The sequence below is a fragment of the Equus quagga genome, chromosome 15 (genome assembly GCF_021613505.1).
Source record: "Equus quagga isolate Etosha38 chromosome 15, UCLA_HA_Equagga_1.0, whole genome shotgun sequence".
Classification (NCBI taxonomy): Eukaryota; Metazoa; Chordata; class Mammalia; order Perissodactyla; family Equidae; genus Equus; species Equus quagga.
In genome coordinates, this window is record NC_060281.1 from 89,673,228 (window position 1) to 89,696,969 (window position 23,742).

At 51.7% G+C, this 23,742-nt stretch overlaps 1 protein-coding gene across 1 annotated transcript; it reads left to right on the plus strand.

The window, feature by feature from the left end:
- The first annotated feature begins 728 nt into the window (after positions 1-728).
- YPEL1 (yippee like 1) lies at positions 729-22,410 on the plus strand. Its single transcript, XM_046641379.1, has 5 exons — positions 729-915; positions 13,797-14,079; positions 17,387-17,430; positions 17,940-18,048; positions 19,384-22,410. The coding sequence occupies exons 2-5, from the start codon at positions 13,963-13,965 to the stop codon at positions 19,471-19,473; spliced, it is 360 nt and encodes a 119-aa protein (XP_046497335.1). The 5' UTR covers positions 729-915; positions 13,797-13,962; the 3' UTR covers positions 19,474-22,410.
- The last annotated feature ends 1,332 nt before the right edge of the window (positions 22,411-23,742 follow it).

The following is a 23,742-nucleotide window of genomic DNA, read 5'->3' on the forward strand; positions in this document are numbered from 1 at the left end:
CGCTGCTCCGAGGATGGGGCTTCCTGTCGGATCCGATTTGGCGGTTCCGGTGCAAAGTTGGGAGCCAGATGCAGATCCAGAGGTTCTCAGGTGGTGAGGGGTCGCAGAGTGGCTTGCAGAGTCCAGGGAGGGGGGTCGCTGTAGGCGAGCTCGGAGGACCCGGGAGCCCAGCCCCGCGCACTGCCGACCCGCACCGCCTTCCGCTCCCGCCCCCGGAACGCTCCCCGAGCGCGCGGACTGGCCGCACTCGCAGGACCGTCGCCGAAGGGGCTGCTTGCAGGCCCCGCCCCAGCCCGGGAGCCTGTGATCCAGCGTGTCCTCAGCCGATCCACACGCGCCAGGAAGAGTGGGTAGCCCGCCGGCTTCCCGGGGCGCGTGCTCGCCACCGCCGGCGACCCGAGCAGGCTGAGCACCCCGGCCCACGCCACCCCGCGCTTGCGCGCTGCGCGCCTCCTTGAGCGCGGCCCCGCCCCCGAGGCCCCGCCCCTGAGGCCCTCGCCCCTCACAGGCTGGCTCCGAGGCCGCGCGCGACAGGCCGGCCAATGGGAGCGCGGCGCGCCCCCCGGCACGTGCGCCCCGCCCCGCCCGGCCGAGCGCGAGCCGGCCGAGCTCCCGGGAGCGGGGCGCGCGGGGCGGGGGCGCGCGGGGCGGGGCGGGGCGCGGGCGGCGCGGCGCGTTGATTGGCCGGCGCCGCGTTCCGAGGCCGTTAACGGCGGCGCGGCGGGGCCGCAGCTCCAAAACAAAGGGCAGGCGGCCCGCGGGGCGGCGGCGGTAGGATGCCTCGCGCCCTGCCGAGGCGCCAACGGCCGCAGCGCGTCGCGGGCCGCGCTGGGGCCGCCTGAGAGCCGAGCCCGCGCCGACCGGGGCCCGGGCCGGATGGGCGCTGCGGGCTGGGGCGCGGACCGCCGAGCGGCCGTGAGTACGGGCGGGCCGCGACACTGTTGCGCGGGCGGCTACTTTGTGGCGCCCCAGGACCCCGCGGCTGCGGGCGGGGCCCGGAGGCACCTGTTGGCGTCCGGGCGGGCAGGGCGGAGCGGGCCACACCTGTCGCTGTCTTCATTTTGATTCGGTTTTCTGATTTGTTGGTATTTGGTTCACCCCTTTTTGGAGCGGACCACAAAGCCTGATGTTTGGTTTTCCTCCCATTTCTTCCCTCCTTCTCCCCGCTCCCGCCCCACCCTGGCCATAAAAAAATTCACAGAGAGAATGAACTACGTGCCCGATGATAATAGGCTTTTCCCTCTTTAAAGAAAAAAAAGTCGCGATTGGGGAGGGCAGTGAGGACAAAAGAGGTCTCCTAGGAATGTTGATTAAAAGGGGGAAACGTTTTCAAGTTGCCCACATACAGATCGTGACTGCACTAGGTTGTCCTCCGTGTTGGTTCGCCACTTGTGGCACCAGGCCGTATGAAAGCCGAGCTTGCAAGAGCCTTGCCTTCGGAAACCTGCTCAGTAGGGTCCTCCTCCCCAGGCCTGCCTCTGATTGACAGCTTTGATGTCCAAATTCTGTGCTGAGTTCTAGGATGGAAAGAAGGCTGGAATTCCATTTGAGATAGATAATGGCCTAGGAAGACATGGATTTCCCCACCTTCACGCTTTTTCTATTCAGTTGCATTTCTTCCTCTCTGTCCAAACATACACACCTTAGCCTGTTGTTTCCTTTGCCAAGAATCTTGTTCTTTCCACCCACCAGTCCCTCGCTCTCCTAAACTCCTACCCAAGCCTGAAGACGAGGCTCACCTTTTCTGAGGACCCTCTCAGGTGCTTCACCTGAGCACACGGTGCTCCCATCACCGGTACCCCCTGCAGCCTCTGTTCTGTTCTTGTGGACCTGACAAATATGTGCTGAGCCTCTGCCCAGCGCCAGGAGCTGTGCTTGACCCCGCTGTTGCTGAGCTTTATAATCCTGCATTGTCCCCCCACCCCTAGCTGTGCGCTCTTGGGGAACAGGAGTGGCATGTTTGAGGAATGCTGCTACCCTCCTAGACCCTTGTGCTCCCTGCCTGTGCATCTCACAGGGCGAGAGTGTCTTCTCCTGTGGGAACCCCTCAGAGCTAGGATCAAGGCAAAATCTGTTTTACCACAGCTATGTAGCACAGAGTCTGGGCTCTATTGGGCGTTAAAAAAAATAGCTGATCTTCATTGCCCATCTAAGCACTAGTCTTTCTGTTTTGTTTTTTTTTTTTTAATATTTTTTAATTTTTATTTTTCCTTTTTCTCCCCAAAGTCCCCCGGCACATAGTTGCACATTTTTAGCTGTGGGTCCTTCCAGTTGTGGCATGCAGGACTCTGCCTCAGCATGGCCTGACGAGCGGTGCCATGTCCACACCCGGGATCGGAACCGGTGAACCCTGGACCGCCAAAGCGGCACATGCACACTTAACCACTGCGCCACCCGGCTGACCCCCGCCGTGTAGTTTTAATGTATCTTTCTCCCTGGAAGACTGACGAATGGAAAATAGAATACGAAGAGGCATAGAAGTCCTCCTGATTTAAAACCATTCTCTGACACTCTTCATTTGAGATTCATTTGGTTTTAAATTTTTGGAAAAGTAGATCTGCTAATCAGCAAAACCCCTAGGGAGTGGGAATTTTGAGAAGAGATTTCAGGGGAGGTTGGAGAAAGTTCTCAACAGCCAAGTCCTTGGCAGGCTAAGGTTCTGGGGAGGGCAGTGAGTTGCATTCAGCCTGCTGGGTGCCACTACTCCTGTGATGGAGACGTGGGGGCGCCACTGAAAACCTGTCCACTGGTGATAGTAAAACAGAAATCCTGGAGCCAACCCACTCTCGTCCACACCCCGGGATGGGGTTGAAGAGCCCCCACTCCAGTCGCCCCATTTTTCAGCAGGACCTCTGGCACCTGCAGAGCCTCAGAACCAGGACCAGGATTCCCGGTGGGGTTTGTAAGTTGCTGAGATGAGACTGCTAACTGTCTGCCATGTTGTGACAATGACATCTTGTGTGGTTCTCTGCACTGCCCGGTGAATCGCATTTATTACCCCTGTTTTACAGAAAAGGGAAGAGCTCAGCTTGAGGTCCCAGCCACCAACTACATGGCACAGTTTGTGTCGATCCCTGTTTCAGCTTTGTCCCCCCTGCAGCCTGTGTCTTGACAAACCTCACCGGATCATCCCCTCATGGTGCCCCCTGTCCTCCCAGCCTTGGCACGCTCTCCCGAGCCCTGGCCCCCATTCTGATTCCTCTGTGTTTCTGGTTTTTCCCTTCTCTTCCCCCAACACCAGGCTTTGAATCTTTGATTTTGTTTTGTTTAGTGTGTGATTAGTAAAATAGTTTAAGGTTCCTGGGCTCCTTTCTCCCACTGCAATCCAGTCGGCTAGGTCCAATCCCCACCCTTTCTCCTGAGAAGAAGGGCACCATTGCCGCTCTGCGTCTTACCTCTTTCGCCTTCTTGTTAGCAAGGCATCTAGGAAGCTCTGCTAGGACGTGCCCCAGGGCCACGGCTGGGAAACTTTGTTACCAGTGGGAGAAATAACAAAGAATGTGCTACAGGCTCTTAGAAAAGAGAGGCTCAGTGCAAACACATTAAGTGGTAGTCCCGGCAGAGACGACAGGAGGGACCTGAGGACAGGTGAGAGGGGAGCTGAGGATGAGAGTCTGGAGGGCAGCGGGCACGGGCACCGGGCAGTGAGGGAGCCAGAGGCCTCGGACTACCTGGAGGCCGGGCAGGCGGGAGTCCACAGAGGGCCAAGGGGGCTTTATCTGAGAGCAGCAGGGGGCAGGTGGTAGGACTGAAGCAGTTTCTGGCCCCACGCAGCAGATCCAGTGGTCCACTAAGGCTGCGGTTCCTGCAGTTTTCATCCTGTAATTCAAGCACGAAGGGAGCCCCTGTGAGTGAAGGGAAGCTGGCACTGCCAAAGGCAAATGATACCCATGCTGTTGCCCTTTGGTGTGAATCCTTCCAGATCTTTCCATGCCTGTGTGTGCGTGTGTTGGAATAGTCAGTATATAAACTGGTATCAAAATCACAAGCTAGAGGGGCTGGCCCTGTGGCCGAGTGGTTAAGTTCGTGCGCTCCGCTGCAGACGGCCCAGTGTTTCGTTGGTCCGAATCCTGGGCACGGACATGGCACTGCTCATCAGACCACGCTGAGGCAGCGTCCCACATGCCACAACTAGAAGGACCCACAACGAAGAATACACAATTATGTACCGGGGGCCTTTGAGGAGAAAAAGGAAAAAAATAAAATCTTTAAAAAAAAAAAATCAAAAGCTAGAAAAACACAGAAAGTGAAAAGGAAGTCAATTCCCCGTCCTTCCTACCCCAGCCTGAGGTCCCACCTGGGAAGTATTTCTGATCCCTGTCTGTTGGTGCCTTTAAGGGGCCAGTCTCTTTTGGTTAGACTTGAGGGGGTTCCTAATCTTTTGTTATTACAGGCAGTATTGTAACGACCTATATCCAGTTATTTTGCACGTGTGCAAATCAGTCCAGAGCTGACCACAGGGGCCTGAGCCTCGGTCCTGGGGCGCGTGCTGGGAGCGCTGACCGCTGTTACCAGATGGCTGCATTGCAGCCTGCCCTCGCAGGTGGTGTCATCAACTGTTTAAAAATGTTTGCCAACCTGCTGGGTTATAAGACAGATATCAGTGTGCTTTTAATTTGCATCCATGGGTGAAGTTCACAACTGTTGACATGTCTGTAGGCACAGTGGCCCAGGGTGGAGCCTCTCTGGCTTTGAGTCCAGCTTCACAGCTTGCTAGCTGTACATCCTTGGCAGGTTGGTTAACCCCTCTGGGGCTCAGTTTCCGTGTCTGCACAGTAGGACTAATAAGACCCCTCATCTCTTAGGGCTGCTGTTAATTCATTTCTTCTCAGTCGCCTGCTTAGAACAGTCCCAGCCTCAGCTGTGAGGCTCCTCTGGAACCGCTGCCTTTCCTTCTCCTGGAAAAGGAGCGTTGATGTCCCCACACATGGGGCCCTGGCTGCCGCTTCTCCATGGGGCTCTGGCCGGCGGGGCCTGTGTCTCCTGGGCGCTTTCCTCCCGCTGCTCCCTGGGAGCTCTGTCTACCACTGCAGCCACATCATTGCCAAGCCCAGTGGGGACACCCGTGCCCTCTGACTGCGGTGCATGCCCTCTGACAGCAGTGCATGCGCGCCTGGCTGCCTGGCGCTTCCCCGCCCTCGAGGGTGAAGCAGAGGCCTGGGGCTCAGCTGCCTGCCAGGCCGTGGGGGCGCTGGCAGGAAAAGTATAGCAGCGCAGGGAAGAGAGAGCGTGGGCGGTGGGCCGGGGCTGCCTCCGCTCCGTCCTGGAGGTGTCAGAGCTCCTGGTTTGGGGTTTATTTCTCAATGTTTTTGTCTTTGGAAGTGTGGTAACAGCACCATATGGACACGGGCCTGATTCACGTTCTCTTAAAATAATTATACATGCTTATTTTAGGGGAGAAACTTCTGGAACGCAGAATATTGTTTTTGCTCTAAAAAATTACCCTACACTACTATCTCTCTGGGGGGATGGTGTCCGCCCTCCCAACCTGGGGACATAATGTCCTGTAGCAACGAGAGTCCCTGAGAGCGTTCCCTCCCGGGTCCCTCGCGGTGGGTCCTGACTTGCAGCAGATCGGCTGCAAAGCTCACTTGCCTCGCGTTGCTGGGAGACCTGGCCATGGTTTCCCCAGCGCAGCAGTGGGTGCCAGTTGACAGGCTTTGTTCAAACACGACACGACACGAAAACCCAGGCCTGGCCGCTGCTCTACCAGGACCCCCTTTGAGGGGTGGTGACAAGGGTTGGAGGTCAGGACTGAGATGGTGAAACGCTGGTGCGTGAGGTGTACCCTGCCTTTGAGGAGTCGACCGTGAGCACTGAGCACAGGCCAGGCCCGGGGCGGTGACAGGAGCCCGAACAAGGCCGCCTGGAAGGAAGGAAGGGCTCCTCAGGAGGCTGGCGGCCCCTGGGTAGAGGATGCCTTGGGGCAGGGCTGTCCCTGGAGCCTGCGGGAAATGACAGGCGTCCATGGTGCGTGTGAACAGTTGCAAAGAAACAGAACCCTTGGCAGGTCGCCACTTTGCTAGGCGTCGTCCCCGTCAGAGGTGAAGGCGAGTCAGGGGAGGGGGTCCCGTTCTGAGGGTGAACAGAAGTGATCTGGCTGTTTACAGGCAGGGGCTGGGATGGAGTGAGGGCACTTTCTGCACTTCTCCGCACAGGTCACCGGGAGCAGTGTTTCTGCCACCAGAGGGGTCCTTGAACTCTAAACACTTCGGACTAATCTAAGATTGTCTCTCGGGCCCTGCACGCCTTGCTTTTAGAACTTTCCTCAGAGGGAGATCCGAGGAGAGGAGAGAAGGGGTAAAACAGAAGATGGTTAATTTAAGGCTCCTTTCAATAACTAGAGAGACTCGGGCGAAGATGTTCAAACAGACTCAGCACGTGGTCAGTCAGCACTGCGGCCGCCTCCTCCTGGGTCGCCCGGCACGGCTGGGGCGGGCTGGGCAGGTGGTGTCCTAGTTGGCACTTGCCCCCATGACCCCCTGGGGCATGTCAGCGAGCTTATGGAAGATGGGAGGGATGCCAGGTTCAAATTCATAAGGTCTAGTTGGTCGGGGCAACAGATAAAATCTAATAAAATGTATTGGGGCTAATGTGACACCTCATCCTTGAGTCAAAGAAACCCAAGGGGAAGATTCAGATTGGCCTGTGACTTCATGGCAGCCAAGGGGGAAAAAGTTTAAGGTTTTGGGAATCACTAATTAGGAATATCTAATATAATCAGACTTCTTCAGAAATACCTTAATGCTTGATTGTGAAGACGGTGTATTGGAGCAAGAAATGGGCTTCGTTTTAGAAGATAGATGTGTAGGTGTGGGTGTGTAAACCTTGGACAGAAATTTCCTCCACAGTCGTCTTGCAAGCTGGTTTTCTCTGTTGGGAAGTGTGGTGAATCATTAATTGTTTTATTGTGTTAAAGTACACGTAACATAAAATTTACCATCGTCACCGTGTGACACATGGTGACACCATGTCCGCGTGTGCAGGTCAGCGGTATTAAGTACATTCATATTGTTGTCCAGCCATCACCACCATCCATCTCTACAATCTTTTCATCGATGGCCTATTAATTTCTGTTTCTGCTATGAAACAGGATCCAACTTGGTTTTTCTTGGTTTTCCTCTAAAACCCAGTTGTCCAGCACCATTTTTTGGAAAAAGCTGCCCTTTCCCAACGGGCTGGAGTGCCACTGCTGCCATCTCTGGTGTCCTTCTCTGCACAGGTGTGTGGGGGCTCTTCCGTGTCCCGTTGGCCTGTCCTGTGCAGGTACCACGCTGTCTTGATGACTCTCATGGAAATGACAGGACTTGCTCTCTGGCAGACCCTGGCAGCTGGGGTGTTCCATCTGGTTCTTCTTCACCAGCTTGGCCTTTTGACATGATGGGGTTCAGGACATGCTATCCCAAAATATGCCGCCCTTGTCTGTGACTGCTGGGAGGACAGGGGGCACCATGAGGGGATGATCCGGTGAGGTTTGTCAAGACACAGGCTGCAGGGGGGACAAAGCTGAAACAGGGATCGACACAAACTGTGCCATGTAGTTGGTGGCTGGGACCTCAAGCTGAGCTCTTCCCTTTTCTGTAAAACAGGGGTAATAAATGCGATTCACCGGGCAGTGCAGAGAACCACACAAGATGTCATTGTCATAACATGGCAGACAGTTAGCAGTCTCATCTCAGCAACTTACAAACCCCACCGGGAATCCTGCTCCTGGTTCTGAGGCTCTGCAGGTGCCAGAGGTCCTGTCACTCTGACCTCCCCCTTCGCCCTTCTTCCCCAGGAGAGCTGATACAACTCCCATGTGAAGGGGCCCTCCCTGGCCCCTTGATGGGGGACGTCCCATCACCAGAGACAGGGAATTTGGGGCCGAGAGACCAGGATAAACAAAGCCTGTTAAGCCCTTAACCATGGACCGCCAGGGCCTGGCCCCAGCCCTCTCCCTTGTCGGTGCTTCACAAATATTTGGTTTCTTGGGCTAAAAGGTATAGAAGCTTCCTGCTCTGGTCACTTCTGTCAGTCTTCATTCTCCCATTTACATATAAAAATTCAACAAAATTTTTCTGCTCTTCTCCTTTTAATCTGTCTTTGTCAGTTTAATTTTCAAATCCAGCTAGGGACCCTAAGAGGGTTGAGGAAAACCTTTTCTTCTTCTACAGACACTTCTAGGATAAGTTTTAGAATCAGGTCTGTGTCGCTCTCACTGGCTCTCTGGTTCACACATGTCGCACCCCCCCACACACACCCCCAACGCGCTTTCCTGGATTTTGACTTGAATTGCATTTAACTTAAAAATTACTTGGTGGGGCCGGTCCCGTGGCCGAGTGGTTAAGTTTGTGCACTCCACTTCGGCGGCCCAGGGTTTCAATGGTTCGGATCCTGGGCGTGGACATGGCACCGCTTGTCAGGCCATGCAGAGGCGGCGTCCCACACAGCACAGCCACAGGCACTCACAACTAGGATATATAGCTATGTACTGGGGGGCTTTGGGGAAGAAAAAAAAAAGATTGGCAAAAGATGTTAACTCAGGGCCAATCTTAAAAAAAAAAAATTACTTGGGGAGGATTCATATGTTTACAGTATCTTTCAGTCCTGATTACAGTGTCTCTCTCCATTTATTTAGGTCTACCTTAATGTCCCTCCCTCAGAGTTTTATAATATTCTCTGTAAAGGTGTTTCAGGTCTTTGAATTTATTCTTAGAGAACTTTGTATATTTATAATGTTGTATAAGAGTATATTTTCCCTTATAGTCTTTATGCGTTATTTCCTTTTCTTGCCTTGCCGAGCTTGCTGGGACTTTTGGCAGTGTTAAATAAAAGTGGTGGTGTAGGGGGCATCCTGGTTTTACTCCTGATCTCAAAAAGAATGTTTTCCAACTGTTACCATTAAGGATGTTTACCGTGGATGTTTTTGGTTCTCTTCTTCTTCTTCTTCTTCTTCTTCTTTTTTTTGGTGAGGAAGATTGGTCCTGAGCTAACATCTGTAGCCAATCTTCCTCTTTTTGCTTGAGGAAGATTGGCCCTGAGCTAACATCTATACCAGTCTTCCTCTCTTTTGTATGTGGGATGCCACTACAGCATGGCTTGATGAGCACTGTGTACGTCCTGTGCCCAGAATCCGAACCTGCAAACCCTGTGCCGTCGAAGCAGACCATGCGAACATAACCACCATGTGACCAGGCCAGCCCCATACTGTGGGGTTTTTTGTGGGTGCCTCTTAATAGATAAGGAAATTCCCTTACATTCTTAGTTTTCATTGAATGTTTTTAAAATTGTGAATAGATGTTAAATTTTGTCATAGGCTTTTTCTGCATCTATTGAGATAAACAGATTAAGAGAACAATAGGTGAAGGGCCGGGCGGTGGCATAGTGGTTAAGTTTGCGTGCTCCGCCTTGGTGGCCTGGGGGTTGCAGGTTTGGATCCCAGGTGAGGATCTAGCACCACTTGTCAAGCCATGCTGTGGCAGCATCTCACATAAAATAGAGGAGGATTGGCACGGATGTTCACTCAGCAACAGTGTTCCTCAAGCAAAAAGAGGGAGATTGACAACAGTTGTTAGCTCAGGGCCAATCTTCCTCACCAAAAAAGAGAGAGAGGAAAAAAAACAATAGTTGGTGAATTTTATTAACTAAATTTCTTAATATTAAATTCTCTTGTATTCCTGTGATAAAGTTAACTTAATTGTATTTTATTATCCTTTAAAAATAGCATTAGATTCTGTCTGATCATATTGTTTAGGATGTTTGCATCTTGGTTCCTGAGAAGAAAACTAGAGTGAATCTCATTCTTATCCTGGCCTGGTTGGGGTTTGGTGTTGAGGAGCTGGCCAGTTGGGTGCTGGAGAGTACCCCTCTCCCAGGAGGCCCTGTGTCAGGCTGGAGTTTTCTTTCTTTGAAGTTCAGCGAGGCTCCTGGCCTAAGGTTTGTTGGGGGGGCGGGGCGGGGAGTGTATTGAAGGAGCACACTTTTTACCAGTAATTTGATTTCTTTGATGTTTATAGGATTATTCAGGTTTTCTATTTCTTCTTGAGTCATATTTTTTAATTTATATTTTTCCAGGCATTTATCTATGTAGTTTACATTTTCAAATATATTGACTTCAATTGATCACAACATCCTCTTACTCATGAATCTTATCCAAAGAAGATGAAATCCCATTTCCACGTGTGGCAGCTTTTTCTGCTCACTTGATCCCCTCACCCATCAGTCTTTCCAGAGATTTGTCAGTTTTATTAGTCTTTCCAAGAGCAAACTTTTGGCTTTGTTGATCCTCTCTAGAGTATCCTTGTTTTTCTTTTCTGTTTCATTATTTTTTCCCCATTTATTTCCTTCTTTGTATTTTCTTTGGATTGTTTTTCTGTTACTTTGCTAACTTCTTAAAGATGGGTGTTTAGCTCCTTGATTCCGCTTGTCTTGTTTTCCAATATGCATTCTATAAGATTATACATTTCCCTTTAAGTACTGGTAAGTAATTATTTTATTATTGTTTAAAATATTTTCTAATTTCCATTATTCTTGGACCCCTGAGTATGTAGAAGCACATCTCTTTTTTTTTTTTTTTTTTTTTTTTTAAAGATTGGCACCTGGGCTAACAACTGTTGCCAATCTTTTCTTTTTTTTTCTGCTTTATCTCCCCAAACCCCCCCGTACATAGTTGTATATCTTAGTTGCAGGTCCTTCTAATTGTGGGATGTGGGACGCCGCCTCAACGTGGCCTGACGAGCGGTGCCATGTCTGCGCCCAGGATCCAAACCCTGGCCCACCGCAGCGGAGCGCACAAACTCAACCACTCGGCCACAGAGCCCGCCCTGAAGTACATCTCTTAATTTCTAAACATATGAGGATTCTTCTACTTATATTTTATTTTCGATTTCTAACTTAGTTGTATTGTGGTCAGAGAATGTGCTAGAATTTCAGTCCTTGGGAATTTGTTGAGACTTGTACGGTCAGCTTTTTTTGGTAAATTTTCTTTTTGCAATTTTTTGTAAATGTGTGCTTTAAATGAGTGTGGACTCTGGTTCTTAGATACAGTTTTCCACATGTCTTTTGGGTCCAATTTCTTTATCATGTTGTGTAGATCCTAGAAATCTGTATTCATTTATGTTTGCTCTATCATTTACTTCAAGGTATAGTAAAATATAGAAATATGCTATTTATTTATATGCTATATTTTATATATACTAAGTATAGTATGCATATATACTAAGCTACTATATTTATACTTTATATACAATAATCGCTAATCCTGGGGCTGGCCCCATGGCTGAGTGGTTAAGTTCGCACGTTCTGCTTTGGCAGCCCAGGATTTTGCCGGTTCAGCTCCTGGGAGCGGACATGGCACCACTCATCAAGCCATGTTGAGGTGGTGTCCCACATGCCACAACTAAAAGGACCCACAGCTAGAAATATACAACTGTGTACTGGGGGGCTTTGGGGAGAAAAAGGACAAATAAAATCTTAAAAAATAATAATAATTGCTAATCCTATTCTGATTATCGAGTTATCTTTTTCTCCTTAAAGTTCCATCAATTTTTGATTTATATATTTTGAAGCTATGTTATTAGGTAATAATATTTATACTTGCCACTTATCTCCCTTCTGTTTTTATCATTATGAAGTAACCCATTTATCTATCTGGTAAGGTTTTTCCCTTAGATATTAATATTACTATATTAATATAGTTTTTAAAAAGTTATTTGTGTGCTGTATCTTTTTCTGTCCTGTTACCACTTTAACTCATTTTTCGTGAGTCACATAGAACAATAAATACATTAGACAATGTACTGTTAGCAAATACTTACACACCGTACATGTATGTTGCCGCCACCCTGGCTCTGGCCTTATCTTTTCAACCTTTCCATGTCCTTGTGTTTAGAGCTGTCTCTTGTATATAGCATCTAGATGAATTTTATTTTCTGTCCAGTCTGAAACCTTAAACTCTAACATTTAGTCCATTTATATTTAGTATAAGCATTGATACGTTTGGGTTTAACTCTTGCTTCTTTCTTTCCTGTTCTTTCCATCGTGTTTCTTTTCCTTTCTTGCCTCCCTTTAGATTGACATTTTGTCATTTGCTAATATTTCCCTTTGTATGTTTGGAAGTTATATAGTTGGTTTTTGTTCTTTCAGAAGTCTCATCAGAAATTACAACATTTACCCTTAATTTACCAAAATCTAAATTTAATCAGTACTTATATCTTCTTTTTTGGACAATACAAGGACTGAAATAGAAACTTTCACTTGAGCTTTCATCCCCGACTCATGGGGCTCATGTGTCACAGTCGTCTCTTTTCAGAGCTCTACGAGACAGCGTTGTTCTGTTTACCTGCGTGTTCACCATTTTCTTTATTCCTCGTACCCTCTTCAGTTAGAGTCTGGAGTTTAGATTTTATCTAGTGTTGTTTTTCTTTTGTCTGAAGCACATCCTTGAACTTCCTTCAGTGATACTTTGCTGACATCAAACATTGTAGTTGTCTGAAAATGTCACTTCCTGAATTATTAAAAGATATTTTTACTGCAGATATAATTCTGGGATAGCAGTTACTATATTTCATGACTGTAAAGATATCTTTCCCTGCTGCCTTCTGGGTCCCATTGTTTTACTTGGAAAGTTGTTCTATTGAAAAGTAATTTTCCCTCTGCTTCTGGATGCTTCTAAGACTCTTTTTTCTTCAGTGATCTGCAATTTCATTATTATGTGACCAGATGTGGCTTTATTTTTATTTATCCTGCTTGGAATTATTGGACTTGTTAAGTCTGTGGATTGGTGTCTTTCTTCAATTCTGGAAAATCCTTGCTCATTATTTCTTCACATAGAGCCTCTGCCCCGTTTTCCTCTCACTTTACCTTCTGTAAGTCCACATACATGTCTGTGCTTTTGGTGTCATTTCCAAGAAATCACTGCCAAATCCATGTCGTGAAGATTGACCCCTATGTTTTCTTCTAAATGTGTTATAGTTTTAGTTCTTACGTTTAGGTTTTTGATCCATTTTGAGTTAATTTTTATAAGGGGTCCAACTTCATTCTTTTGCATGTGGATAACCTGTTTTTTGCAGCACCATTTGTTGAAAAGACTGTCCTTTCCCCATTGAATGGCCTTGGCACCTTTGTGTAAAATCAGTTGACTGTAGACAAGGGTTTATTTCTGGACTGATGTGTAATTTGTTAAAGCTTAGTTAATACTGGATCCATCACACGTGTTCGTAAATGTCGTGGTGCTGAGTCGTTAATTCCATGATTTGGGACAAGATGTGTCCTGTGCTGCTGCTGACCTCACTGAGATGGGAGTCTTGTTGGCTACTTTTTCTTTCAAATTTCCTGAAACTACACATGGTAAGATGTATTTGATCAAATGTTTTTCTCAAATTATTTGTATGTAAAAGTAGTTCACCTGCCACTTCCAACTACATTTAGAATGGTTAGATGGTGATTAGATATTTGTATTCTTTTTTTTTTCTAGTGAGGAAGATTGGCCCTGAGCTAACATCTGTACCAATCCTCCTCTATTTCATATGTGGGACGCCTCCACAGCATGGCTTGATGAGCCCTGTGTAGGTCCGTGCCTGGGTTGCGAACCCACGAACCCTGGGCTGCTGAACCAGAGCACACAAATTTAACCACTGTGCCACCAGGCCAGCCCCCAGTATTCTTTTATATACAATTAATATTGAAGAATTAAATCTTTTCACTTCTAGTCTTGCCCCCACCCCCGTTCTTCTGAACACATGCCTCCTAAACATGTCTCCTGCATGGATTTCATTCTCTCCGTAACTCACTCCTTTGTCTTGATTCATTGCCAGGTTGTGACATTTTTTTCTCGTCCCAGCTGTGTGGACAGTGCCACACGCCCTCTGAACAACGACGGCTCTTGCCTGCGTGTTCCCGTGTTTTTTTTGTCAGAGAGCCCAGCAGAGCTGCCGTGCTTCCAGTGCCAGCCCTGAGCTGAGCGAGGGGTGCCCGGCAGAGATGGTGAAGATGACAAAAGCCAAAACTTTCCAAGCTTATCTGCCGAACTGTCACCGAACGTACAGCTGTGTCCACTGCAGAGCCCACCTGGCCAACCACGACGAGCTGATCTCCAAGGCAAGTGCTTTGTGTCCAGAAGTTGACGACATTATCCTTGACAGTGATTGCCATACCTAACTAGTAGGCGAGTATCCACCCATCACATGACTTCCTGAGTTTGCTGTATCCTAAAAGCCTGGAGCCCTTGGGCACTGATGCGTGTTCTGTGTGTGATAGAGTGTGGCTACGCCACGGTCTTGGGCAGGGTCTTTGCACAGGGGGCGTTTCAGAGGGCTGGGCGCCGGGGCCTCCTGATCAGCAGTAGCGAGAGGAGGCGGGTATTTGTCAGAACGGTAAAGCTAATATAAACCCAGACCATTGGGGGAACACAGCAGGTCTGGGCAATCTGTGGAAACAGTTTAATAATAAGGGAATTCAGAAATTGTTAAAACTCAGAATGGTTAAGAAGAGGCTGTCCCGGGGGAGGCGGGATCTTTTGGGAAGGTGCCCAGGAGCTAGCTCTGCGCAGGCCGGCCTCGCGGAGGCCCAGACAGCAGCCCGCGGCCTCCGCAGTGAGGTGAATGCTCTGTGAGCAGTTTGTCATGTTTATAATCAGCCATTACGACCACTGAAAACAATCCAACCTGGGGAATGAGCGAATGCGCCCTTGGGGACAGCGGTGGTCCTCTGCCCTCTGTGTTCACGGGGCATGACCCCCGCCTGCGCTCTCAGGTCTGCCCTCCTGGGCCACATGACCCTCGTGCTCCTTCAGCAGCAAAGTCCATCAGGAAGTTGTGCCTTTGAGGCATCTCCACGTAGGCGTCGTGTTTCCCTCACTGGAAGAACGCGTGTCTGCTTGTGTGTCACTCGGGGATAGTGAGAGGTTACCTCGTTCGGCTCCTCAGCTAAAATAAACACCGCGGGATGAGGCAGGGCGTCTGCTGTTTCGGGGCTCCTGTGGCTCCCTGTCTGTGGAGGAGCTTCGGGCGGGAACTGGAAGCTCCTCGGGCCCTGGCTCCGGGCTGCTCTCTGAGGCAGCTCCAGCCATGCCAGCCTTGTGAGCCAGTGGAAGGCAGAGCCGCTCGGGGCCTCCACACTGGGGCTGTGTGGCTTGGCGACCTTGCTGAGCCCATGACACCCGAGCAGGGCACGGTGTTGGGCACCCTTACGGTCTTTGTTCTGAAGTGTGCTGGGAGGATCTGTCCTTAGGTAGCCCAAAGACACTTGAGAGGCTTCTTTCCCGGAACCCCAAAGCCATCAAGCTGGTTTTAAATCACGTCAGGCGTGGAGGCCTGCGAGGTGGAAACAGTCGTGACATTAAACGAACACTTCAGGATGCAAGGAATGCCAGGAAGCTGAACCTCCGAGCACACCAGCTGCCAGGAGGGGGCAGCCCTTGCGTTTCAGCTGGTGATAAAGTAGACTGCTTTTTCTCCCTTACGTTGTTATTCCATGACACCACGTAGAGCGGAACCCAACTCGTATGAGGCTAGAGGTACTGTCCCAACGGCTCCACCAGCCTCGGGGTGCATCTTTGCCCTGACAGGCAATCCCCGGACCCACAGGAGCCTTCTTGCTGGAGGCAGGTCTGGTTGGTGAAAGGCTCTAGTTTCACCTGTGGCCACCTCTGGCACCACACCTGTGTCTGTGAAGTTTTATTGGCTCGTCCGTTTATATGTCATCTGTGGCTACTGTCGTGCAGACAGAGTAGTTGCAACAGAGGCTGATGGCCCCAAAGCCTGAGATGTTTATCATCTGGCCCTAGTTTACGGAAGAAGTTTGCAGACCCCTGCTCCAGTCAGAATCTGAACTGCAAATCTGATCACTTTGCTGATCTGAACCCTGTTTAAAAAAATAAGGATTTGCTGACTAGGTGAGACAATTAGGAAAAGGAGTTTAGAAAATTGAATGCTGGTAAGGATGCGTGAAAGGTCTGTAAGATGATTATTTGTTAAATTGGACAAAAAATAATATTCCTAATTGTAGAAAACCACATTAGGGAAGACCCCTTTTTAAGTCTGAAAGCTGTATATTTAAATCAGGACACTGCTGGCGTCAGGCTAGGTTCTGCTGCAGCAACAAAGAGCCCCAGGTCTCAGTGGCTGGAAATGGAGGTTCATCTCCTTCTCAATGAGCTGTCGGTCAAGGGTCAGCCGGGGCCCGGCTTTCTTTAATTTAAAGAAACTATGGCTCCTAATGACACATTAACGTGATGTGTATTTGTAAAGTAAAAAATGAGAGTTGCTCTCTCCTCCTTCCTTATCCCATCTCCATTCCTTGGGTTGTCACTGTGAGTAGTTTGGTGTATGTTGTCCTTTTTTACTTGTCTATAGGAACACATTTTTCACTTTAAATAAAGGGCTCACACGTCACATCGTTTTACAGCTATCTTTTCTTCACTTAACGACATTTTATGACTGTCTTCCCACGCCCGCTCATCCCGTCTGTTCCATCCCCCTTTAATGCCTGCATGAGTCCTGGCTGTGAATTCACTTGTTTCCCACTTGTCGCTGGGGATCTGTCTCCCATTTTTTTTGCAGTGACAAACACTAGTGGTGACCATTCTTGTCACATTTCCTTAAGCACTCAAGCTGGTTTGTTCTGTACAGTAAGTTCTTAGAAGTGGGATTGCTGGGCCGTGCAGTATGTACCTGTCACATGTGGATATTGTCAACTCATGATCCAGTCAACATTCATCACCATCTTTTGAATTTGTGCTAAGGTGATAGGCAAAAAAAAACCCAAAAAGTGTTCTTGATTCAGTTTGTGTTTCCGTGGTTATTTTTGAGGTCCCTCTAGTTCGTGTGGCCCCTTTGAGCCTGGCATCTGAGCAGATGAGCCCTGGCTCCTGTGAGAGTGCGGGTGTGGAGCTAGGTCTGGGACCGCCCTGGCCGTCGGGGGGGCAGCAGTACCCTATCTGCCTCCTTAATCATCTCGGAATCCGGGCGTATGCTCCGAGCTGCTTCGTAGCTTGCAGCACGTTCCTGGGGTGAGATGTCACTGGAATGTCCTTTCCTCCAAGTTAGGGGCCATCTTGGGCTGTGACTTATTTTTTTTATTTCAATGGAAAAGCATGGAGATGTCCCCTTGCCCCTGATATCCGACAGGCAGTGGTGCATCTTGCCCTCGTGGGGTGGGTTAGACACCTGAGCAGCCCCACTGGGGCTCTGGGGCTGCTGTGACTTCCGGGCCTCCCCGGGGGAGCTGGGCAGCGGCAGCCGGGGCTCCTCCTCAGCATCGCTGCCTGTCGCTCTGCAGGGTGGTCAGTGCAGGTTGAGGTCCCCGGCCTGAAACACGGCTGCTCCGCTTTCCTTCCTAAATGCAACACTCACTGTAGCTTTTTGTCACCACAGCAAATCTTTGAAAACTTTTTTCTTCTTTGCAGTCCTTTCAGGGGAGCCAGGGCCGAGCCTACCTCTTCAATTCCGTGTGAGTATTGCTGCCGTGCCCCCTGGCAGGACCCCAGGGCTGCTCTGCAGCCGTGTGTGATGCACGGCCCGCACGGGGCCGAAAGCAGAGCCTGGGCTGGGGTCACCGGCATGTTTTATGGGGTCTTAAAGAATTCTGCCCTCCAGTCGGAGAGTTCGTGTCCCGCCTGAGGAGTTGGCTCGCGTGCGGTGGACCATGGCCCCTGCTGTGCCGCTGCAGGGCTGCGCTCACCTCCCGCAGCCTGGCCCGTCCTGGGGTCCTGGTGGGGAAACAACATTGTTCCTTCCCACAGAGGGTGGCAGGCAGGACTGGAGAGGTGAGGGAAGAGGACACACTGCTGGGTTTCTGGTAATCAGTTGGCTCAGGAGATGACCCACCAGGTGGGGACCAGGGCGGGAACCGGGGAGCCCCCTCCAGGTGGTGGTGGAAACGCTGCTGCACGCCCTGGGCCCCGGCAGGCAGGGCAGGGGCCTGCAGGTCTCCAGTGGCGGCTGCCTCCTTCCCTGCAGGGTGAACGTGGGCTGTGGCCCTGCGGAGGAGAGGGTCCTCCTCACTGGCTTGCATGCTGTCGCTGACATCTACTGTGAGAACTGCAAAACCACGCTCGGGTGGAAATATGTGAGTAATCGGCTTATTCTGACATTTCAAAGAGCGCACAGATTTACTGTAATAAATAAAACGTGACAAATGGACACAAAATTAATTTGCAAAGGAGTAAGACTTCCCCCTGGAAGTGTGATAGATTGTATCAGTCAAAGAATCCATGTTTTAAAATAGTGTCTTTGAGCCGATTAAAGATGTGCGTCATCGCGCGCCTGCGCTTGCAGGGCAGGGCGAGCAGCCGTGCTGGGCTGTGGGGGGCACATGGCCCCATCCCAGGCCCCGCGCCCTCTGAGGGTCCCACGGAACAAGGGGCGGGAGCTGTTCCCCACAGCCGGGTCCAGGGTGGCTGGTGACGTGACTGTGGGAAGGATCACGCCAAGCTCCCACTCCCACGCTCCTACCCCCAGCCCTCTTTCTCCTCGGACCTTGAGCTACACAATGCCCTCCCACCCCATCTCCAGCTTCCTCCTCCGTGGCCCTCGCTTCCTGCAGGCCCCCTTGCCGCCCCCGCCCCGGGGCCTGCCCTGCTGGCTGAGAGCTTGACCGTGGAGGGCTCCCCTCCTCAGCTCTCTGCTCCTGTCTCCCCCTCGGGCTGCCCTTCCTCTGATCTCTGCCTGCTTTGACCCCGTCTGTTGACAACTCCCAAACTGGTCCCTCTGCCCCAGCTTCAGTCCCCTGTCCCCAGTGCCCCTGGCCGTCTCACTCACACCCCCACCGCCACACTCCGGCATTTGAGGGGCCTGTCTGGTGTGGCGCCAGCCTTCATGGACGTGTCTTCTGCAGCCGTTCTGCTTTCCTTCGTCAGGGCCACCTGCTGTCCCCCTCTCGCTGGAAATCCTGATCGTTGCTGGTCTCCCATGTCCCCGTCAGATGTAGGGACACAGTCCCCGGCATGGAGAGGCCCAGTGAGGTCTGCATGTTCCCCCAGCCCTCGCGCCTGCTTGGCCTGGTCCATTCCATCCCGCCCCCAGCGCGGGGCCTTCCCTTCCCCAGGCGTCCTCAGACTGTCCGGGGCTCGCTGGCTACTCGCTTCCCTCAGCTTTCACCTCGAGCCCCTGGAAGGATGTCTCGCTCTTCCTGCCTCCCTGATCGCCCTGCACATGGCAGGTGCTCAGTAACAAGTGTAAATTAATGTCCCCTACAAGTTAACTGTGACTTGAGTACAGGGCGGCCACGCGCTGCCCTCCATGGGCTCGTCACCCGAGACAGACCTCCTGGCCGCGGCGGGCACAGCAGGGGACATCTGGGGAGACGTCCTGTAGACTTCTTTTCTTCACCAAGTGTGCAGTGAAGCTGACAAAGGAAATTGGCCCTGTTCTGAAACCTTTCTCTCTGCTTTTCTTTTTCAAGGAACATGCCTTTGAGAGCAGTCAGAAATATAAGGAAGGAAAATTTATTATTGAGCTTGCCCACATGATCAAAGACAACGGCTGGGAGTGAAGCGCAGGCTGCCGTCCTCTGAGTGCTGTTGGAGAGGCGGCAGCACCGTGGGAGCGCAGGAGCGCCCGGTGACAGGGCCTCTTGAACTTGCCACTCGCAGGCCGGCCTCTCCCGGCCGTGCCCGCGGGGAAGGCGCCCCTTCAGTCCACGTCCCGTTTGTGTACACGGTTGTTTCTGGAAATTTTCTGTCACCTTTTCTAACTGGTCAAGCTCTAGAGGAAGAATTAACCAGTGGATGACTTCTGTCTAGTTAATGCCTTCTTCTAACCTTCGCCTTTCAGATAGAGTTTGGCTGTGCTCTTTCCTGTTTGATAGAAAACCGAACCGAGTCTCTGCAGACCCCGGGGACCGGGTCTCCTTGGAGAGCAAGGCCACCCCTCTTCTTTAGAGGCGAGGTTCCTCAGCCCACTTTTTCTCTAATTTTCAAAGCTGCCAACTGGTTATTCCTCTTGCAGATGAGCTGTTAAGGCATAGTGCTCATTTAGGAATCTTCCAGAAGCAGTCAAGAAATCTATACACCCAGGGTGTTTTTTTAGCCTTGTTCAAAAACAGAGAACACCAACATTTTAGATAAGCTATAAATAGGGAAATGGCTAATGGAACATCTTGTGTATTTAAGCCAACAGCTTCCTTATCTAGGAAGCGAGCGAACTAGTGGTGAGCAGACTGTTGTGGGCGGCGGCGCCTGGGCGCAGGGCTGCAGGGCCTCCGCGTCGCCAGTCACTGAGCGCTGGCCTCGCCTTATCCTTTAATGCACTGGACTGAGTAAAATCGGGTTTCCTTTTCTACTCTGATGTACTTGAAGAAAAAGAATTATTTTTGCATATGAAAGAGGCCAGAACTAACAGGATAAACTCCCAAACGTGAGATTTGCTAGATTGTTTTAAAATGTTTTCAGAAGAGCTTACAGTTGCAAGACAGGTTTAAAATTTATAAAATGGAGATGTTTGGTTTGCTCGAAGGGTCCCGCGCCCGCCGCACTCTGTCCCGGGACCACTTTCCCGAGTCCTGTGTCTTCACCTTTGGCGTGAGCCCCGACCTCCCCGGCCCCTGCAGAGTGGGCGCTGCTCAGGCACCTTGACCAACCTGCAGAGAACAGAGTGGGGCTTCCTGCGTCCTGACCTGACCGCAGCTGGTGGGCCCGGCCTGGCGCTCCAGGCGTCTGGGACGGCGTGACTCCCGGGACCCAGTGCCGAGGGTAGGGAGGCCCAGGGTTGGCAGAGTGAGGAGAGCAGCGCAGGCAGACGTTTCTCAGCTGACAGGATGGCTCCGAACCCTCCTCCAGACGAGGCTAGACCAGTGGCAAGGAGCTTGAGCGGGCTGGGGACAGTGAGGGTGGCCTTCCAGCCCTGGGAGGCCCCTTCCCTGCCTCCAGCCCGCCAGAGCCTGGAGCCCTGGCCGTGCAGGCCCTGAGGTCCCCTCGCTGGCTCTGGTTTAGCTGCCCACTGGGAGCTTCTCTTTTGGCCCCGTCTCTGCCTACAACTCAAAGCCTCGGGATGTGGGAAATGCTGCTGCCCTGCCCCGGGCGAGGGGACATCAGTGCAAGTTTGTGCCGGGAGGAGCCCGACACACAGCTCCGAGTGTGAGGGAAGGTCTTGGCACAGCAGTGTTGGCACAGCTGTGTCAGCCCCACTCACAGGCATGCCCGCAGGCTGCTGCTGCCCTGGGCTGGTGGCTGCAGATTTAGGTTGTCCTGACACACCCGCGTGTCACTGAGTCAGTGCTCAGCTGTGCAGCCTCCAGGCTTCCAGGGCGCAGTCACTACACAGGGCCTCTCGCTGCCACAGTCAGAAACCCAAGACGTGCAAGCCAGCACCTGGAGCAGCGAACGTCCGCGGCGCCAGGCCCTTGTGGAAACTTGGAAGGGCCTGAGACCCCGTCCTCGAGGAGTGAGCACGAGTCAGTGACCACTTGGCCCACACCGACCTTTCCCTCCTTGTCTTGGCTCCTGCGGCCTCAGCGCTGGCCGGCTGCGAGGGGCGCTTCTCCGAGGCCCCCCTCAAGCCGAGTCTGACACCGCCCCGCTGAGAGCTCCGCCGAGGTCTGGGCAGGCGGACTGCTCCTTTGATTTGAGCACTTTGGTTTTTGTATTGTCTTTTGTGATGACATTGAAACATTTTTACTAGTGGTCTTATGACTTTTGTATTTTTTTTTGTAATTGATACCAACAAAAACTCTTACCACTTTTTTTTTGTTGGTCCTCTGCAAAATCCAAACTCCCTTTGAAACCAAATGAACTGACTGTGAGCCGGCTTCAAGGAAGGATGTTCATGCGACCACAACCAGATGCACTGGTACGGTGCTGGAATGTTCCACCCTCTTAAATTCCTAAACAGTAAAATATGATCCCGTGACTTTTATTTAAATTATTTAAAATATTTTTTCCTTGAGAAGAGTGGGAGTTGATGCCAGGACTATAAATGTATTTAACTTAAACCATGTAGTGTCCTCTGGCAAAGTACATTTGCTTTAGAAATGTGGTCTAGATTTGTTGCCATTTTATATATACACATATATATAGTATTTTTATACCTTAACGCTTATTCTTGATGGCATCTGTCAGATATTAGGAGGGGTCAGAAATGGGAATTTCTTTCAAAAGTCCTTTAATTTGCCTGGTGACCTCACCAGGTACCTATAAAATCCAAGTGTTTTACTATCTAGGAAACTACTTTAAGCTCCAAAATGACCTACAGAAATGCAAACGCTCAGTTGTCCAAGGCCCTGGGCCTGCAGCCCCGGGGGCCGGGCCTTCCGTGTGCCGGCCCGCTGGGGGAGGCTGCACAAATGGACGGGCAGCAGCCCGGGGCCAGCCCAGAGGGTTGTGCCTTGGAGCAGGACAACTGGGCTCCCGTGCCCGCGCCGCCACCACCTCCCACGTGCAGCCCTCAGTCCTCTGTGTCTGTGAGGTTCAGAAATAAAGGTTCCGAGGTCAGACATTTCTGTCTCAGTGGCGCCACCTGTCCCGTGCCCTCTGCTCTGACACTGAGGGACGAGGCCTTGGTTTCCCACAGCTGCTGCCGGGAGCAAGGGGCCTGGGGCCTCGGAGCTCCTCTCCGCCGGTGGCCCTGGTCCGGCGCTGTTGTGCGCAGCCCGCCATCAGAGAAGCAGCTGTGGGAGCGCCGTGCTCACCACTTTGGGGGCTGCGAGTGTAGCCCAAGGATGGTCTAACAGTACAGTGGGGGCTGCGGCTGACCGTGCTCACCTCCTCCTGACCTCCTGAGGGGCGAGCGCCCCCAAGGCGTGTTGTACCCACTCACCGCCCCCCTGCCCCCCGCCTTCAGGCCTACCCGCACTCGGCTACAAGCCCCCGTTCAGTGGCCTGCAGGAACATTTGCACCCAGCGGACGCCACATCCTGCCTGCCAAGCCCTCTCCTCCCGTGGGAAGCAGGCGCTCGGCGACAGCGTGGGCGCAAAGGTCTGAGTGTCAGTGAGTTATCAGACGTCTGTAGCTGGAAGGGGTGGTGGTGAGGGGGCCGTTTGTGAAATGAGGGACGAGGGCCTGGCTGAAGGTGCGGAGGGGCTGGGAAGCCCAGGTCCCCAGCTACTGGTTACAGGCAAGGGGACTGCAGAGGGACAGGCTGCAGGCAGGACACAGCGGAAAGCTGGTGACCGGCCGGAAGCGAGAAGGCAATGGGCTGGTGAGCTATGGGAAGGCGATGTGGACACGGCATCCGTGTGGAGCTGCATGAGGGGCTCAAATAGAGACATGTGAAGACAAAGGGTTTGGGCCTGGGGTTCAGCCTCAGATACGGACAAACAACTAAGGTAGCGCCGACCCGGTGGCTTAGCGGTTAAGTGCACACGTTCCGCCTTGGCGTCCCGGGTTCGCCGGTTCAGATTCCAGGTGCGGACGTGGCACCGCTTAGCAAGCCATGCTGTGGTAGGCATGCCACATATAAAGTGGAGGAAGATGGGCACCGAGGTTAGCTCAGGGCCAGGTTTCCTCAGCAAAAAGACGATTGGCAGCAATTAGCTCAGGACCAATCTTCCTCAAAAAAGAAAAAGAACTAAGGTACATTCCAGAAGTAAGAGCTTTGAGACTGGCTGATGGATTTGAGGGTTAGGGTGAGGGAAAGGAGAAAAACCAAGGCTGAAGCCTAAGTTGGAATTTCAGTGTGACAAGCTGGAGGGATGGTGGCCTGTGCTGACCCAAGGACAACGGGTATTGAGAGCAGGGGTGGGGTCAGTGACCCCCTCAGAGGCCCGGGGCTGGAGGAGATGGGGGTCCTGGGAGGAGGCAGCTGTCCCCATGCTTCTACAGAGGC

Bases quoted from the DNA above. Each gene is read 5' to 3' on its own strand.
- YPEL1 (XM_046641379.1), top strand. From the start codon at position 13,963: ATGGTGAAGATGACAAAAGCCAAAACTTTCCAAGCTTATCTGCCGAAC. The intron at 14,080-17,386 runs GCAAGTGCTTTG...TCTTCTTTGCAG, and splicing joins ACGACGAGCTGATCTCCAAG to TCCTTTCAGGGGAGCCAGGG. The intron at 17,431-17,939 runs GTGAGTATTGCT...CCTTCCCTGCAG, and splicing joins GCCTACCTCTTCAATTCCGT to GGTGAACGTGGGCTGTGGCC.